The 18055-nt window shown below is 49.1% G+C and overlaps 2 protein-coding genes across 2 annotated transcripts; one reads left to right on the top strand and one right to left on the bottom strand.

Moving 5' to 3' along the window:
• Positions 1–329: 329 nt before the first annotated feature.
• On the bottom strand, positions 330–7513 carry chst7 (carbohydrate (N-acetylglucosamine 6-O) sulfotransferase 7). The gene is made up of 2 exons (XM_031743557.2): positions 6113–7513; positions 330–1379 (listed from the first exon to the last, which is right to left on the bottom strand). Exon 1 carries the CDS (start codon positions 7378–7380, stop codon positions 6130–6132), a length of 1251 nt encoding a protein of 416 aa, XP_031599417.1. The 5' UTR covers positions 7381–7513; the 3' UTR covers positions 330–1379; positions 6113–6129.
• Positions 7514–8342: 829 nt separating this feature from the next.
• Positions 8343–17799, top strand: tubgcp5 (tubulin, gamma complex associated protein 5). Its single transcript, XM_031743556.2, has 23 exons — positions 8343–8662; positions 8737–8790; positions 9110–9218; positions 9784–9880; positions 10374–10453; positions 11585–11720; positions 11931–12048; positions 12217–12306; positions 12411–12504; positions 12586–12838; positions 12955–13157; positions 13244–13359; positions 13441–13709; positions 13901–14099; positions 14390–14578; positions 14662–14844; positions 14921–15005; positions 15090–15210; positions 15290–15441; positions 16201–16326; positions 16698–16780; positions 16919–17019; positions 17598–17799. Exons 1-23 carry the CDS (start codon positions 8529–8531, stop codon positions 17642–17644), a joined length of 3039 nt encoding a protein of 1012 aa, XP_031599416.1. The 5' UTR covers positions 8343–8528; the 3' UTR covers positions 17645–17799.
• The last annotated feature ends 256 nt before the right edge of the window (positions 17800–18055 follow it).

An 18055-nucleotide genomic window follows, 5' to 3' on the forward strand; every position in this document is an offset into this window, starting at 1 on the left:
AATATTCCTGTCCTTATATGCTTATTTCATGCTTCTGTTAGTGATGGGCACTCAATCAGGAAGCCCTCATAAACTGGGAGGAGCTAAACGAGCTTGCTTCAGACAGAGAGTGACCTGAGGCCTGGTATCAGATAAAGAAGGATTATTTTGTGAGTTATGCTAAGCTGCTCTGTAAGAGTCCAAGAACAGAAACATGGAGCTAGAGATGAGTTTGTGTCCATTCAGTTCAACCAGAACAGCCAAACAAATGAATATGACTGAACTTTGACATGCTGATAAATTGAACCTACAGATAATGTGGCTTAGCATTAACAATCACACACGAGCTCTTTAGGGAGTGTGTCAGCTTTTTATTCTTTGAGTCAGTTTGAAGTTATTTTTCTTCCACCGCCAACAAAAAGTACAGAAACAACCTCTGAGCCTCACACGTGGGAGGTGGGGGCAACCTCCCAAGACTTTGAGATACCCCTACCACCGAGTCATGTCTTCAAAGACATACAAAGGACATTAGCTCAGGAAAGTAGAGCGGACTTTGCTCACAGACTGTGCTGCTGTGTGAGCTTCCATTATTAAATGCTTCACCTCCCACCTGCCCTGCTGCTCCACAGTATTTAACCCTGTGAGCTACAACAGCTCATTGGTCGCTGAACTGACCACGGCCAAATCCAAGTGTGCACATGTGACAAATTCTGCTTTCTGTCTTTCAGCCTGCTCCAGGGCTGCAGACCTGGGTCCATCTGTGCACAGAAGCTGCCAGAGGTTTGGAGCCCTCTTAGGGGGTGAGAGGGGTATCTCAAACACTGAAGCCCTTCTGGAGGCTCGGGTTACAACATTTACAGCATTTTACAGGAAAACAACAGGGCCCTGCACCCTACGCTGTGTGAGGACGGAAGAATCTCACACCCATGTGAGTGTTTTGTCAGAGAAGTGCACATTCCCGAGAGGCCGGGGGGAGGGTTAGAGAGGAGAACGGCCTCTCCAAAATACTGCAGTTCTTCACTGCTCTACATTAGTGTTGTTAGTGAGTACCACAAACACCGGCGATCTCTGCCACGCCGAGTCGCAGGCCAGACAGATGAGTCACGCAGGTGACAGCGAAGCTGCCGCTCTGATCTTGGCAGTCACCTCCTGAGGAGGAACACCCGGGGCGTGCAGGGCTGGTGTCCAACAGAAACCAGGAAAAATGAGCCGCCGCCTCCTTGTTCCAAATCGTCCACCTGTGATTGGCTGCTCTTTTGCTCAGATTTTCTCCAGTTCATCAGCCCGGCTCGGCCGAAGGAAAACAATTCCCGAGTCACGCCTGAGAACTCCTCGAGGAACACATTCCAGCTGCTCGTTTAGTTAGACCACCTTCTGACCTCAGACTGAACACCACGACCCTGGAAGAGAAAAAAAAAAAATCAGCTGAGGATTAAAAATAAATCTGAAGCTGTGAGTGTGCTGCAGTCAACAGGACTCGGAGCCCTGAAGGCACTTTGTTCCCATGGAGCGATAATGTTCCCTATGTCAGTACAGAACATTTTGACGTGTTAGAGGAAGAAGTGAGGAGGTCACCGACAACCTGTGAAGTCGGTGAAGCTCTCCGTCAACAGAGAACGGGCTGGTTCAAAAGCCCCTCCTCCACCTACTCGGATCGACTCACCACAGCTCAATCAAGGACCACCTAATGTGCATGGCCGTCGTCATAGCAACGTCCCCAAGCTTTTCGTGACATAATTAATACGCCACACGAACACTACAACAAAGGCGGACGTCGAGGCGAGAATATACCTGCTGCTCGGTCTGCGGCCGTTTGTCACTCTGGGAACATGGTGTCCTTTTCTGTAGCCATTTCCTCGTCGTAGGTTTTCAAAAACTTTAAAATGTTTTGATTTTTGTGAACGAGATGCTCTTGTGACTCATCGAGTGATGCCACTGACCCACCAATCGGTGGCATGAAGTCTGTTGTCACATTTTAGTACCTGGTACCAGGTCGTACCAGGTACTAAAACCCTGATCTGAGTCGGTACTAATGGCTTTATAATCGTCCTGCTCTACCTGAGCACTCAGAGCACTTTATACAACATGCCTCATTCACCCTTTCATACACATTCAGACAAGCACTTTTTCCATGCTTAAGGCTTTCTAACGTTCACACTCTGAAGGTTCAGTGTCCTGCACAAGAATATTTGTCATGCAGACCGGAGCAGCCGAGAGAACAAGGAGAGTTTAAATACTCTGGTAACAAAAAGGAAGTAACCAAGACAAACTTAACCAGAGACAGTAGGACAAGACAGGGGACCAAAATAGGAACCAAAACTTGTTCATCCATCCATATTATCTTATTCAGGGTCAAACATCCACCAAAACAGAGAAACAGGGATGGTGATCTATCTGTGAGGACAGGAACGTTTAAGTCTTAAATAATTAGCCTTAATCACTCTGAGGATGTTTGTTAGAATAAAAACGATGTTATATGAAGCGTTTCCAGTGAAAACAGTGAGCGAATGACCTGCTTTTGTTTTTAACAAATCACAACAGTCCAGGCACTTTATATTGTAAGGTAAAGACCCTAATATAATACAGAGGAACCCCAACAATCACATGACCCCCTATGAGCCAGCACACTGGTGACAGTGGGAAGGAAAAACTTCTTTTTAACAGGAAAAAACCAGCAGAACCAGGGTGGTCATCTGCTGGTGAGAAAGACGGGACAGAGATAGGGCTGTGCAATATGACGAAAATCTCATATCCCTATATGAGACCCTTTTCAGCCCGATAACGATAAATATTACAGAAAATGCACTATTTTGTGAATTCTGTGAATCTCGGGCAACTTAACTTGTGTGAAGTGTTTTCTGCTGGGCGTCGTGTATCTGGAGTTGAGTATTTTGACCGATGCATGAAACTATATATTTTTAGATATAAGTTGTAACGGATGCCATTTTCTTTGTGAGTATTTATTACAAGGCGTGCTGCGGGGAAAAGCCTGTTCTGACATTTGAGTCTAAGGTTTATTTGGAGCACCTGACGGCTCTTCTTTGCTTCTCATCCATAAGCTCTCTCCATACTCTTTCACATTGTGTAAGTGTGATTAATGTTAAGATTAATAAAAGAAGGTTACTAATAACAGAGAAGACATTTCTGTGACTGTTGTTGGGGTCAAAGGTCATGAAGTGTTTTTTCAGCATTCTTCTGTTTCACTGTGGGGACATTTTATAAAATGATTCCAACTTCAGCTCAATATCTAATCAACAGAGCCAATGTTTAACCGTTAACGTTTAAATGACAAACATTCCTCAGACGTTCTCGGAATATTCAGACTTCGTGACGTAACGTTGCGCTGGCATTGTGGGGACGTTCCTGTTGCCTGCGTGGCTCTCACAGACATGACCCTTAAAGGTCGTGTCTGTGGGAGCCTGCGGTGACAGCCGTGCTGTCGCCCTGGAGCTCTACCCCGTCACGTACAGACTAATACAATGACGCCCTTCTTGACAGCTCGCTGCAGTTCCTCCCCCCATAAGAGGAGCCAGCAATGCCAGAGACAGAACAAAGAGGCCTCTATGGAGGAGCAGGTCATTAAAGGGAGTGGGGGACCTCTCTCTTGGTCTTTGACACGTTGTGAAATCGAACTTGTGATTGTGTGACAAAGTGGGTGAGAACACCATTTGTCCAGATTTGAAGCTTGCTATTCTTAGTTAACATTCTTGTTTTGATTTTGCCATACCATATTTTTGTTCTGTAGTTTGCAAACATTATGTAATATAACATCTAGGTTTAAATCAACACTGACAAGTTTGTTAAGTTAACATTTTATCTATTTCAACTGTTAATTTGTCTAGTTTACTTGGTTTAACTCACCTGACTTACCTGTGTTCCAGGAGCAAAAGGACGAAGTGCTGCCTCACTTCCTGTATTTATAGCTTCCTGTTTAGTTTCTGATGTCACATCTAGGGACCAGGTGAAGAGGTGAAGCCTATTGTTTGGATAGCTTGAGTCTTTAAGTAGAAGAACTCGGGTGTTCAAGAGGAGAGGACCAGGTCAGTTTAGCTGAGTGCACTTGACATTAATTTTTGTTGGTTTAAGTTCAGTTATGTTTATTTGTACCAACTTAACTTTGGAGTTGAGTTTTTCTTCATGTTTGTAAAGATTTTTGGTCACAATGAGTGTGAATAAATCAGTTTTTACCCTGGACAGCATATGTCTCCTGCCCTTCTTCAGCCACTTTGGCCAAAGCTATCTTACAGATAGGCTGAGTTAAATCTGGGACATATTAACAGACCGGGATCGTTATCTGACCATCAGAGCAAAGTGCAGCCGCTCACACAAGACGCTGCTGTGAACCATCAACGACACAATTAAAGTTTAATTCAATCAGCACGATCGAAACATGAAACACGCTTTAGTTCTTCTACAGAACCTCAAGTCCCTGACTCCTGCGTCCATAATATCTTTGTGACGGAAACACCAAATCAGGCTGCTGGGCACAGACGGAACGTCTGCTCTGAATCCTCACAGTCCTCGAGTTCTGCAGCGTTTGTTTTCCTACCTGTGCTTCAGCAAACTCACACTAACACATCACAGCATCACACACGCTCCAACAACCACACTACACGAACTACACAACACACCTAACGTCAGCGCTTCGGTTCTCCAGAGGTGGTATCTGTATCTGAGGCTGGCTGACAGCCCACCAATCAGGAGTCACGCTGCACACATCGAGTTTGTTCACATGAACTACAGACACACACACACACACACACACACACGCACGGACAGAGACACACACAGACTTGACCCAGGCTTCGTCTAAACAGTCTGACCTCTGACCTTTGTGGTCGTGTTTTTAGTTTCCAATGTTTCCGCAACGTGGCGTCCATCGAGCCGAGGACACGACGTCATCAGCTCTGCACGCACACCGCTGCCTGCCGTTAACACGCAGACAACCTGCGAGAGAACTTCCTCCTGCACGGTTCATGCCATCAGTGGCAAGTTTAAGTTTCCTCTAACACCTGCTTCCTTTCTCAGCCCGATGATCTGCCTCCAGCCACACCTGAATCTTTAAATCTGCCCCACACACCCAGCAGCCTCGGACCTCTTTGCTTACTGTGAGCCTGATGATGTCACCATGTTACATCCTGTCTGTGTAGGCGTGTTTCCTGATGCAGGAACAGCTGTTAGACACTACACTGTGAACAGGTGAGTGCAGTCCTGATTGAGTTTTAATCATTGTTAAGCGCTGTAGATTGTATCGCAGTCACTGACGCGGCTTTAACCTGTAACTTTAGTGCGTACAGGTGATGTTACAGACTCACGGGTTTTACCCGCAGGCACAGATTCATCATCGACTCTCATGTTCACATCACCCACAACCATCCGGGTGGCGGGTCACCTGACTCTCATTTCTTTGAGTCTGGTTCAGTTTATTTTTTTCTCTCATTTTGTTCACCTGACGAGGACTAGGACCCGCAGCTGCGCTCAACATTGGAGCGAGAGCTCCATCAGCAACTGTGACACAGCTAAACCACCTGCAAACATCTGCTTTTATAGAATATTACCATTTAGATTTTGAATCCGAATGATGTTGGTTTTGTGCTGCTTGGTGACACAGTTATGATCATTACTACCTGCTACTACCTTTTGTTTGCATTTTATGTCAGAAATAAAATTCCTCTGCATCCTGCCTCACTCGTGTCACTTCCTGTCATTAACTTGTCAGAGCATCTTCCTCCTCTGAGATAAACAAACCATTTACTTTGTTTCCTTAATCTAACTGGAGGAAGAACAGCTACATGACCTCAGCAGATTATTGGCTGCTCTTCCTGGCACTGTGTGTGTGTTACAGAGTGTGTTTTTTATAGGGTGTGTTATAGTGTGTGTTTGTGTCTGTTACAGCATGCGTTTATCTATGTCTGGTACAGTGTGTGTGTGTGTGTGTGTGTGTGTCAGTTAGAGTGTATGTGTGTGTGGTGAGAGGGCTCAGTCTGGGGTTAAGTCATGTGACCTGCCATGTCATCAGCGTGGAGGCTGTGATGTATGAAAGTCTGAGTCTCTGTTTCACCTGCATTGTGATCCAAGCGGGTCAGGTCAGAGGTCACAGATCAGCAACATAAACAGACGCTTGTCAGCTTACCTCGGCCCATGGCTCCGTCATGACGCCGTGTCCTCCTCATGTGTCTTCTGGTAGCCCAGCTGCCTCATGACCTCGCCACAGGACGCCTCCACCTGACTGATCTGCTCCACGCTCAGCCGCTCCCTCCAGGCGTGGACAGCCTCCTTGGCGTCGCGGGAGGAGATGAGGAATGGTCTGTCGGAAGAGTAGCCGTGCCCGCGTGTCATATTGAGCGCAAAGCTCTCGAGCGCGGCAGAAGTGGGCAGGTCAGCGAAGCGCAGCAGCCTGCGTAGCTGCTCGGCCGGCCGAAGCACCAGGTCCTCGTAGCGAAGGCGCAGGTAGCGGCTGCGCAGCCAGGGCGGTGCGCGCAGCTGCAGCAGCAGGTCGCGCAGCCAGCCATCACAGATGAGCTCCAGCGCGCCCGACACGTAGCTCTCCGCGCGCGTCGCACGGTTCGCTGGCGCGAGCAACCGCTTGTACCTGTCGCTCTGTCTGCGGCTGCGTAGCACCTGGATGCTCTCCTTCACCAGAGCGTGCTTCGACTTCAGGCGCGAATTGTGCACGGCGCGCGGGTCCCGGAACAGCTGCACGACGCGCAGGTTCACACTGGGGTCCCGCATCAGCGGCACGAGCGTGCCCAGGTCCAGCACGCGCACACCTTTGATCACCATCACCGGGTACTTCCGACACTCGCGCTCCAGCTCTCGCAGTTCCCTGCGCGGGCACTGCGCACACAGCTCCTCCTTCACCAGCCCCACCTCGTGGCGCCGGTGGGCGCGGCACAGCGGCTCGGAGCACAGCACCTTGTTGGTCTTCCAGCCGAAGATGAAAGCGCTGCTCACGTTCTGCGCGCCCGCGTATAGCCGCAGCACCGAGAAGTCACAGCGGAAGAGCGCGCTCATCATGTCGCGCACGGCGCCCTGCAGGCTCTGCGCGTCCCCGGGGTACAGCGCCTGCCAGATGTGCCACATGGGCTCGTACAGGTAGAACACGTCCGGGTGCTGGTTGAACAGTTCGCCCAGGAAGGAGGAGCCGGTCCTCCAGGTGGCGTGCAGGTAGACGTGGATCCGTGGCTGGCTGCGGTTGGAGGAGGGCTCGGTCGCCGGCTCGCTGCCGTTGGGGCCGCCAGCGTCCTCCCACGGCAGCTCCAGCTCCGGGCAGCGGGGCTGGAGCTGCGCCGCCGGCCGGGTCGCCCGGTCCCGGGAGTCAAGCACGTAGGGCAGCAGCAGCAGCAGTCCGGTGTAGGCCAGGATAAGCAGCAGGTACTTCTTGTTCAGCCTCCTCTTCATCTCCGCGCAGGGTCGCTGCTATACGGAGTGTTAGCCACGCCCCCCACCGTTTCGTCCGGGTAGAAATACCAGCACGGCCGTCTCACGCCGGGACTGCTGCCGTCCACCGTCTCTGTGAGTTAAGAGTGCGGAGTGTGGGGGCGGGCCTTGTTGACGCCGACAACAGAGAGCATCGAAGGAAAGAGGCGTCCACCAAAAGCACCCGCCCCTGAGCGCGCTGAATTATGGGAGGCCCAGTGTTTCAGCGCAGTCACAGCCAGCTGTGAGCGCTTTAAGCTTATAATTTAAAAAAAAGCTTTTAGCTTATAATATTTTTTTTCTGCTAATAACATAGCTCATGGGTTCACAGAGGGCCCTAGCAAGTCTATAGCTGTAGAACAAAATTGCTATGAACATTTTTCTTCTGGAAACATAGTGTGTTAAGAATGTATAAATATTCGATTATAAAGAAAAAAATATAGTCAAATCAAAAGTTATTTACAGGCTTTTATTTTCGTAAAATTTTGTATTGTACATATGTGAGCATGACCTGAGCATCTGCAGAGAATCATCACCATCACCACGGGGGCTTTTGACTGCGCTCCTCACCTGGTAAACAGGCGATATCAAGATAGCGCGTCCTCTCGTTGACCCGTAAACGAGCATTATCTGGGTCACTGCAAGAACTAAAACATGGACTTGTTGTCTAGAAGCATCTTCACGTATTCATTTTAGCCCTTGAGCGTATTTCAGTGCTTTTTGTTTACTAGTGCCCGTGCGCCCACTGCTGCTCATACGGATGCATTACCGCCATTTTCCTACATAGATTCACAGGAAGTGGAATATTCAGTTTTTGTCCTTTTTTTGTACCGACTGAGAAACGAGGTTTAACAATTTTAAAACAGTAAAAAATAAAAACCGTAACTAATTTGAATTGTTTTTGCGCATGCTCAGTGCTATTTGTTTGTTATGGAGGTGGGGCTAAGACTGCGCGGTCCTGTAGGAATCAATGGAGGAGGAGACGGCCGTTTATCTGTAATGGCGCATTTAAGACATCCCCGGTGCTGTTAGCCTGTTCGCGGGTGGAAACTGCGGGCTGGAAGCCGACCGAGAGGCCGCTTCGATCTGTGCCCGTTCACGGCGACTGCAGCCCGGCTGACAGCGTCAACATGGCGCACTGGAGCACCTTCGAAAAGGAGAGTGAGAGAGAGACGAGGCGGCTGATCAGGTGTCTCAGCGGGATCGAGGATGAGGAGGACCAGAACTTCCAGCTGGCGCTCAAATTCGCCTGGTCCAACTTTAAGTGAGTTTTTACGGGTGTGTGAGGGAGCAGCCTGCTGCACGCAGCGTACTAACATCCGCCTCGTGTCTCCTCAGGTTTCATCGATATCTGGACACAGACAGCCACAAAGTGGAGCGCAGTGTCAGCGGGTGAGTGACTCCTTCAAAACAGTGAAGTCTGAGCAAACTAAACATCCCATGTAGGCAAACCTTTAAAGGCGACTTCAGGATTTTCCACATAAAAAGCTTGAAGAGGAACAATGTATGTTCTCCTTCAGGGCTCTGCATGTCCTTCTGTCCCAGCATCCTCCTCTGTCACTGCACCCTTCTGCATGTCCCCCTTCGCTCCATCCACCAACCTCCTCTGAGCTCTTCCTCTTCTCCTCCTGCCTGGCAGCTCCATCGTCATCCTCTGCTCTTCGTCTCCTGCTAACGTTATGGTATAGTGACAGTCTGTCGTGTTTTCCAGAATCTACGAGAAGCTCGTGGTGCACTCGGACCTACAGAAAGCAGAAAGCTGGATGAGACTGACTGAAGAATTCCTGAACTCACCTTTACCGAACACAGATGGGAAAAAGGTAGCGCACAGCTGTTTTCTGCTCTATCACAGACGGACACACGATCCATACTCATGTGCGACACCAGTCAGTGTTGGCATGCTGCATCATATTCTAGCATGAAACTTGTGAACAAGAGTCAGAGGGGATTTTGGAAGGATGAAGGTAATAAATGTAAACTTGCCATCAATAAACAATCACATTAGTCTTTTCAAGTCAAGTGGCCTTATTATCATTCCCACCATGTGTGGTACAGTACACAGTGAAGTGAGACAGCATTCCTCCAAGACCATGGTGCTGCATATATCAGACAATCAACACAAGACTACATAAAGTGTGCAAAAAACCAAAACAAAGACAGAATGATACAGACACAGCAGTGCAACAGAAAAGTGCACAGTAATAAAGTCTAATAAAGTATTTCTGTGTGCATAAAGTGTGCGCTTGTTTTCTGACAGATGACGCAGGCCTAATGGCTTGGTATCACATGTTACACACAGTTTTCTGGTGTGTAGGGCTCAAACACTGAAACGTGACTGCAATGATGTGAGAATATCTCAGTGAAATGTGATCTGTGTTTCCTCAGACCGATGCACACTACAGCATACTGTCACTGCTGCTCTGTCTGTCGGGATCCCCCTCAAACACAGACTTTACAGAGAGACCCAGACTAAAGGAGGCCGGTGAGAACCGCATTGTTCCCTTTATCTGTGACCAATGTGTCAACACATTCTGAAGTCATTAAATCTGCTTTTCTTATGTTGGAGTTAAAAACACACACTGTGCAAACAGAAGGTTTTTCACATATTCTTCCAAAGCAGGAAGAATTTTTTTCTCTCATTAAATATAGAACTTTTTAAACCAAAGCTTGGTTTTAGTGAATCCCACATTACAGATGCTAATGATGCTTTGACACCAGGATCAGATGAACAGATTCCAGTGAAGTCATCACAGTCGCACCCATGTTTCTGTTTCAGAGTCAGAGCGAAAGCTTCAGCGGCAGGAAACCTGCCCACCGTGTTTCACTGCACAACATCAGTGCAGTGATTATAAGTTCACTTCATGTCAAAGCCCAGAAAGTTAAAAAAATGACTTGTTTCCAGATAACCTTAGCACTTAGCCTTGAAGGCTAAAAATCACACAGTTTATGTTAATCTTTCCGTCTTATGTCTGCAGAACCAGAGGACAAGTTTGACTGGGCTAAATATCTGATGGAGGGTGAGGACACAGACATGGGGCCGTACCCAGACACACCTGTGAGTCACCGATCCCACCTGTTTCTGATACTCTGAGCAAAAACCCGACTGCCATGAGCTTTTAGATTATTATAGAAAATATAAACTGTTCTAAAAAGGTTTGTTCTGCAACATGAGCACCACACCACAGTCACATGACTTTAACATCATCACTAACCTGTGTTCACCGGCAAAAAAACAAAACTAATTTCTGACCCACAAGTACAAAGCCAGAAAAGCTCCAACAAAGTCAGATGGTGAAAAATGATAAAGAAAGAATCAAACGTGAGCTTGTGTTGAATCTGACGGCAGCGTCACGTCTGTAAAGTAGGACAGATCTGTGCTTCCTCTCTGACATCACTCTGTGATGGTCTGTGAACTGAGGACAGCAGCTGTTCGGGTCTGATTGAGGATTCCGGCTGCTCGGCAGTCCCGGCTCTGCTTCATCCTGTTGTTGCTTTCACAACGCTCCAGATGTTGTCGGCCAGTCAGAGGTCTGGATTGCAGCCGGGCCAGACTCTTCTCTGAAGCCATGCTGATGATTCTGACCTGAGATCAGTTTCTGCTTTGCCTTGGTCCATTTTAAAGAGGAGCCGGCGCCGTTCTCCATCATGGTCACTTGTGGCTTCGTGTCAGCATGACGAAGCTGTAACCTGCATGTGTGGACAGCACGCCGAGCTGCTCGCAGACGCTGGTTTCTGGAAATGTTCCTGAGCCGTGCACTGATTTATCACAGAGCAGTGTTTCTGCTGAAGGTCACAGTCATCAGCCTGTGCACAGAGGTTCCTCCAGATCCTCCAAGTGTCCTGATGATGTCATGTTGTGTAGATGATGAGATGTTCACAGTGAGGACCGTGATTCTGAAACAGGTTGGTGAACCTCTGAGAAGCTCCGCCTCTCTGTTGCCAAATTCCCCATGAGCTCAGATTCGTCACGAAGCAGTAAAATGTCTCATTTTGAGTATTTACTGTTTTCTGTGCTCTAATGTGGATAAAATATAAGTTTATAGGATTTGCAGATCATTGCATTCTGCTTTTATATATTTTAGGAAGTCTCCTGGCTTGTATGGGCCTGGGTTTGTATTATACTGAGCATAGTACCTACAGGTGTATTACAGGTAAGCTGTGCCCATCAGTGTTTCCTGTTTCATAGGAGTGGTCTGAGGAGGAGAGCGAGGATGATGACAGTCAGCAGCCAATCAGCAGGGAGGACTCTGGGATCCAGCTGGACAGAACGCCTCAGGAGGACCAGGACAACGCCAACAAGACCATTCCAGTCACGTGGACAGGTGCGAAGCAGTCACACAGCAGAAGGTGAAGGTCTTTACACCGTTTTCACCAAATGAGAGGCAGGAGCGTCTGGTTTGTTTCCTGTTCAGTCACAAAAGCTGAACAGAAAACGTTGATGTCACTACCCAGAATGCGCTGCAGTGTAAGCGACTCGGACATGGAGGATGTTTTAATGTCACACTGAACCTTTTTCCCGTGTTTCCTCTCAGTGGGGGAGCCTGACGCTCGGGCCTGGCTGGAGCAGCATCTGGTGACCCCGTACTGGGCGCCGCACGCACCTCGTTTTCCCCACAGCCTGCATCTGCACTCCAACCTCCTCAATGTGTGGTGAGTTTGTCCCCACTGATAGTTAAAAATTAATATACAGTGTCCTATCTGCGGGGACAACATTTGGACAACGGAGGAGCTGGGAGAGGGAGGTCTGGGTGCAGTTGGGGGAGGAGCTATAGTTTGAAATGAGAGTATTTGGTGCTGATGCTGCGTTTGTCCCCTCAGGGATCAGCACCTGTATAACACAGACCCGCTGTACCTGCCAGAAGAGAAGGCCTTTGTCACAGAGACGCAAGTAATTCGAGAAACGCTGTGGTAAGAGATGACGATGGTCGCCTGCAGGTCGCCACACACTGGGATTAGGTTGGTGTTGAGAGCAGGTTCAGGGTCCTGCTAACTGTACGAGTTTGTTCCTGCAGGCTTCTCTCTGGGGTCAAGAAACACTTCATATTCCAGCAGCACGACGGAAAGGTGTCAGTCAGAAGTAACGTGGTGGTGACTCATCTGACCGGCGTGAGTTCGCATCTGATAGACGTCACTAAGCTCGTGCAATGCAGGCTGTAGTGAAACGTGCTTTTCTCCTCTGTGCTGCAGAACTGCCTGCACTCTGTCCTCGAGCACATCGCCGTCTACGGTCAGGCCGTGTTCAGGCTGCAGAGGTTCATCGACGAGGTGACAGGCCACAACTCAGAGCCAGGCCCGCCGGGCACCGCGTCCTCCTACGGCTCTAAGAAGGCCTCTGAGCCTCCCTTCAGGACCTACCAGGCCTTCGTGTGGGCACTCAACAAGTACTTCACAAGCTTCAAGGAGGAGCTTACCACGATCGAGAGGGAGCTCATATGCAACGGTAAGTCCGAGCTTGTTTAGGGATCACTGAGGCTTCCTGTTTTCATGCTGGTTTTCTGGTTCTGTCATCCTGAGCCCGGCTGCCTTCGTTTGATTTCCGATCGTGTCTGTTTGCAGATGAGACAGTGACTCTGTCTGCAGTGCTGGAACGGCTCAGCCCTCACCTAGCTCAGATCAAAGTGCTGCACAGGGTCTTTTGCACGGGTGTCGCCGAAGTGCCGCCCGCCACCCCCAACGTTGTCCGGGCGTCTCACCTGCTCAATACCCTCTATAAGGCCATCATCGAGTATGACAGCGTCGGCGAGGCATCGGAGCAGGCAGTGAGCACTCGTCACGGGATACTGTGACAGGGGGGCGATTTAGTGGAAGGAAACAAACGCATCTGCTCTCTCTCTGTGTCTGCCAGGTGGCGCTGTTGTTCTCCCTGTGGACGGAGACGGTCCGACCGTATTTGGAGATCGTGGACGAGTGGATCGTTCACGGCCATCTGTTTGACCCTGCCAGAGAATTCATCATCCAAAGGTGCGCTGCAGAAACCGTGTGTGTGCGTGTGATGTGATGTCAGCAGCGTTTTGTGGCCTGAGTTTCTTTCTCCCGCTGCAGGAACAAAGACGTGCCCGTGAATCACAGGGACTTCTGGTATGCCACCTACACGCTGTACAGCGTATCGGAGACGGTGGACAGTGAGGAGAAGCTGAATGACGCGGCCAGCGGGAGCTCCGGGGGGGATCAGGCCTCCGGTGGCAGACAGCTCACCATGGTGTCCTTCCTTAAACCTGTCCTCAAGCAGATTATCATGGCCGGGAAGTCCATGCAGCTGCTCAAGAATCTGGACTGCAAGGAGGCAGAGAAGTCGCAGCGAGCCTCCAGAGGTCAGTGCTTTGTTCTGTCTGTTTGTTTCAGTAAAGGAAGGCGCTGCATTGACCGGGTCAACACAAACCACAGATGGGGTTTTCTATGCTTCTGCTCTCCTGGATGTCCTCAGGCTTTGTTGAGTTCCATGTCTCTGCCGATGACCTAACCTCAATGACCTAGGCTGTCTGTCCCGGATGTTTGCTTGCAGACGCAGAGAGGAAGAGTCTGCACACGCTTTTTCTGGAGTCCGTGCAGTCGCGCCTCTGCAGCCGAGAGGAGTCTCCGACGGACGGCGTGACGGAGCAGCAGTCCACAAGGAGGAGTCTGATCAAGATGCAGTCCATCATGGCGCGGCACCTTGAGATTGACGATGTCCACGACCCGCTGCTGGCCATCAACTTTGCCAGGTAATGCCAGAGTTCTTCTACAAGCCTCTGAAAAAATTTCCAGCGAGGATCAACAAATATAAGTCAGGGATTCATCGCAGGATGAAGATGCAGATTGTGAGAAATGTAAGGTGTTCACATCTTCGAAGAGAGGACAGCTCAGAGCTCAGAGTTTGTCTTTAGCTCCCAACGTGACAAACAAATTGTGGTGTGAGATTTTCTGTTTTCCACTCTTCCGAGCTCTGCGTGGATACGAGCGAGATTTTTTTTATTCCCGAGTCTGAGTGCGTTCTGTCTGCCCTCTTCCTCAGGCTGTACTTGGAGCAGAGCGACTTCCAGGAGCGTTTTTCCGGAGGGGATTTCAGCGTGGACCGCTCGTCCCAGTCGGTCACCTGCCAGACGTTTGAGCTCACACTGCGTTCCTGCCTCTACCCGCACATTGAGAGGAGGTACATTGAGTGCTGTGGGAACCTGATGAAGACTCTGACAAAAGACTACAAGTAAGCACAGCCCTTCAGTGATGCATTTCCTGTTTCCGCAATGAGGGAAAGGGAAACTTCTGAGCTCTGTGGCGTGTCTGTAGGCTGCTGGAATACCTTCAGGCGATGAGGAACTACTTCCTGCTGGAAGCCGGAGACACCATGTATGATTTTTACACGGCCATCTTTGACAAGGTGCAGGAGAAGGAGAGCTGGCAGCAGCCGTCGTTTCTGAACGTGCAGCTGCAGGAGGCGGTCGGACAGCGCTACCCGGAGGACAGCAGCAGGTAGAGTGCACATTTGCTGTGACACAGTTCCTTATTTCTGTTAGAATCAGTTTGATCAGGCATCTCTGTTTCCCAGGCTGTCGGTGTTTCTGGAACCCATCGACGCTTCCAGGAAAAAACAGCCTGTGAATAACCTGGAAGTCCTCACGCTGAGCTACAAGGTGAACACTGCAGTTTGTGCTTTGGTGTCTGTCGGTGCGTTGTTGAATCCGCCACCTGACGTTTCCTGGTGCGTGTCTGCACAGGTTCCCTGGCCCGTGGACATTGTGATCAGCTCTGAGTGTCAGAAGATCTACAACCAAGTGTTCCTCCTCCTGCTGCAGATCAAATGGGCCAAGTACAGTCTGGACACGCTTCGATTCAGCGGTACAAGCTCCACCTGAAGCTGTAAACTGAAAATAAGCCCGTCTTAGTCATTTCTCTGATAAATGGTTGTTACTCGTAGGTTTTACAGACGTCACTAAGAAGCTGGAGGGCGCCGCAGCCGAGGAGGTCAAGGTCAAAGAGCGCGTGAACCACCAGATCCACAGGATGTGTCTGCTCAGGGTCAAACTGATGCACTTTGTCAACAGCCTTCATAACTACATCATGACGAGGGTGAGGCAAACCACCAAACTGACCTCCTGCAAACAGGATGTCGCATCCATTACATTCAATTCACTTCATTTTTATTTGCACAGCACCAAATCACAACAGCAGTCACCACAAGGCGCTTTATATTGTAAGGTAGACCCTACAATCAAATATACAGAGAAAAACCCAACAATCATATGACCCCCTATGACCAAGTGCTTTGGTGACAGTGGGAAGGAAAAATTCCCTTTTAACAGGAAGAAACCTCCAGGTGAGCCAGGCTCGGGGAGGGGCGGCCATCTGCCGCTACCGGTTGGGTGAGAGAAGGAAGACAGGATAAAACACATGTTGTGGAAAAGAGCCAGAGATTAATAACAAGTATGATTCAGTTCAGCGAGGTCTATTAATAGATAGCGAGTGAAGAAGAAGCACCCAGTGCAACATTGGAATCCCCCAGTAGCATACACCTATTGCAGCATAAATAAGGGAGGACATCACTCACATTTACCCCTCGAGCGCTGCTGTCGACATAGTAGTGCCAGCAAACGTTTTTATAATGAACACCATCAGGACGCTGTTCGGTAGGGAAGATCAGCAGCTTGGCACAGCGAGCGCTGATCACGTGACAGTGAGCGGGCAGCCTGATAACTCTTCCTGTCATATTTACTTCTAGGGTTACATAATAAAATCACTTCTTTAAACGACCCCCTTTAATAAAAAGAGTACTCACTGCACTCTCAGTTTGACTAACTCTGGCTCTTCATCTGCTTTGTGTCTTGGCAGATTCTGCACAGCACTGGACTCGAGTTTCAACACCAAGTGCAGGAAGCCAAGGACTTGGACCAGCTCATCAAGATCCATTACAGATACCTGGCCACGATTCACGACCGTTGCCTGCTAAGGGAGAAGGTGAACATTTACGATGGCGGTCTGACCGCTGACACAATCAGCTGTAAAGACGGTTCCTGTTTGTTTGAGATGATGAAAAAGCGTTCGTTCTTTTACGAACGCAATGAGCAGCCTGAGGCGTTTCTCAGTTTTCCTGCTTTAGCACAAAGAAATGTTGCTGCACCATCAGCACCGCTGCTTGTACACTGACCTTACTGTACTGTGTGATGGCGGGCAAGTAAATAAATTGGATCTTATAAGACTGATTCTTTATGTTTCCAGGAAAACTTGTAAAACACTGTACTGTGGGCGGGGCCAGAACCTTCAGTAGGCCGAATCTCACTTGGCTCCCTGCTCAGACTCACCTGTTTCTACATGTTGTGTTTTCTCAGGTCAGTTTTGTGAAGGAGGCGATAATAAAGGTTCTGAATCTCGTCCTCATCTTCTCGGACAGATGGCAGGCTGGAGCCTGGAAGTAAGAGTGATGTGTCTATTCAGTGGTGTTGATGTGACATTCGTGGTGCACGCTGCGTGTGTGTGTGTGTGTGTGTACGCGCATCCAGGTACAGAGACGACACACCTGCTCTGCAGCTAAATGTTGTTTCTCTTTCAGGATAGAGTCCATTGATAAAATGGAGTCTGATTTCAAAAACTGCCACATGTTCCTTGTGACGATCCTCAATAAGGCGGTGTGCCGGGGCTCCTTCCCTCACTGTGAGTCTGTCGTCTGGGTGATGATGTCAAATGCAGTGATTGTGTACGGTGGTCCAAAGGTGCAGAACATCCAACTTGGAAAAGCTTAAATGTAAAATCGGTTGGTGCTTCGAGGCTGTCGGGATCCAGCTGCAGTGCTCGGTGTTTCCTCCATACGGAGTCTGTCCGCAGTTTAGAGGGGATCGACTTCATAAGTGCACGAGATATCCGCACGACATTTTCAGGCTGAAAATGTCGTTACGAGGGCTCAGGCGTGTGTGGTCGAAGTTTTCCAAGGGCCAACAAAAGCCGACCTTCGGTTGTTGACACCTGCATCATCTCAGACTCAGGAACCACAAGTCTCCTGCAGTCTGATCCTTCTAGGTCAATTTAACAGGAAATGAAAGTAATAAATGAGAAATAGGATGTTTGTGCTGGTCATCCTGTCAGCACACAGGACTGAATGATTGAAAAACCTTTCCAGTAAATGAAATATGTGTTTGGCACCTCTTGGCCACCGTAGCTGTCCAGTTAACCTCGTCTTGTTGTATGCTGTGAGCAGAGAGGAGCTGATGACGTCTGTCTCTCTTGTTGTGCAGTGGAGTCTCTGGCGCTCTCTCTGATGGCGGGATTCGAGCAGTGCTGACGAGCTGGACACGAGCACGCTCTGTGATGATGTCATTGTCTGCTGAGATGGACTCAGACCGGCCTGCTGCTTCTCCGCAAATTTCAAACATGAATGCTTGTATTTTAATATTAATAACGTCTGTGATGAGGCAGAATAAAAATGACTTGACAATACATGGTGACATTTGACTCCGTTATTCACTTTACGTTGTGTAAAGGACCATGACCCGACACACTGGGTTTTTTAATTGATTTTGCACTCATGTACAACGTCCTGGTTCGGCACACACACAATCGTCAGCTGTCTGCATACTGTCCCACTTCGGTCTCCACCCTCACTATACGAAGGGAGGAACCCCATTAGTTTAATCATGTCCACCTGTCCCTCCAACCTCCCTGCATCACCCATCCCCTGCAGCTGAGCCAAGGA

Source organism: Oreochromis aureus, linkage group 23 (genome assembly GCF_013358895.1).
Source record: "Oreochromis aureus strain Israel breed Guangdong linkage group 23, ZZ_aureus, whole genome shotgun sequence".
NCBI classification, from domain to species: Eukaryota; Metazoa; Chordata; class Actinopteri; order Cichliformes; family Cichlidae; genus Oreochromis; species Oreochromis aureus.

Bases quoted from the DNA above. Each gene is read 5' to 3' on its own strand.
- chst7 (XM_031743557.2), bottom strand. From the start codon at position 7,380: ATGAAGAGGAGGCTGAACAAGAAGTACCTGCTGCTTATCCTGGCCTAC.
- tubgcp5 (XM_031743556.2), top strand. From the start codon at position 8,529: ATGGCGCACTGGAGCACCTTCGAAAAGGAGAGTGAGAGAGAGACGAGG. The intron at 13,710-13,900 runs GTCAGTGCTTTG...GTTTGCTTGCAG, and splicing joins GTCGCAGCGAGCCTCCAGAG to ACGCAGAGAGGAAGAGTCTG. The intron at 14,579-14,661 runs GTAAGCACAGCC...GCGTGTCTGTAG, and splicing joins ACTCTGACAAAAGACTACAA to GCTGCTGGAATACCTTCAGG.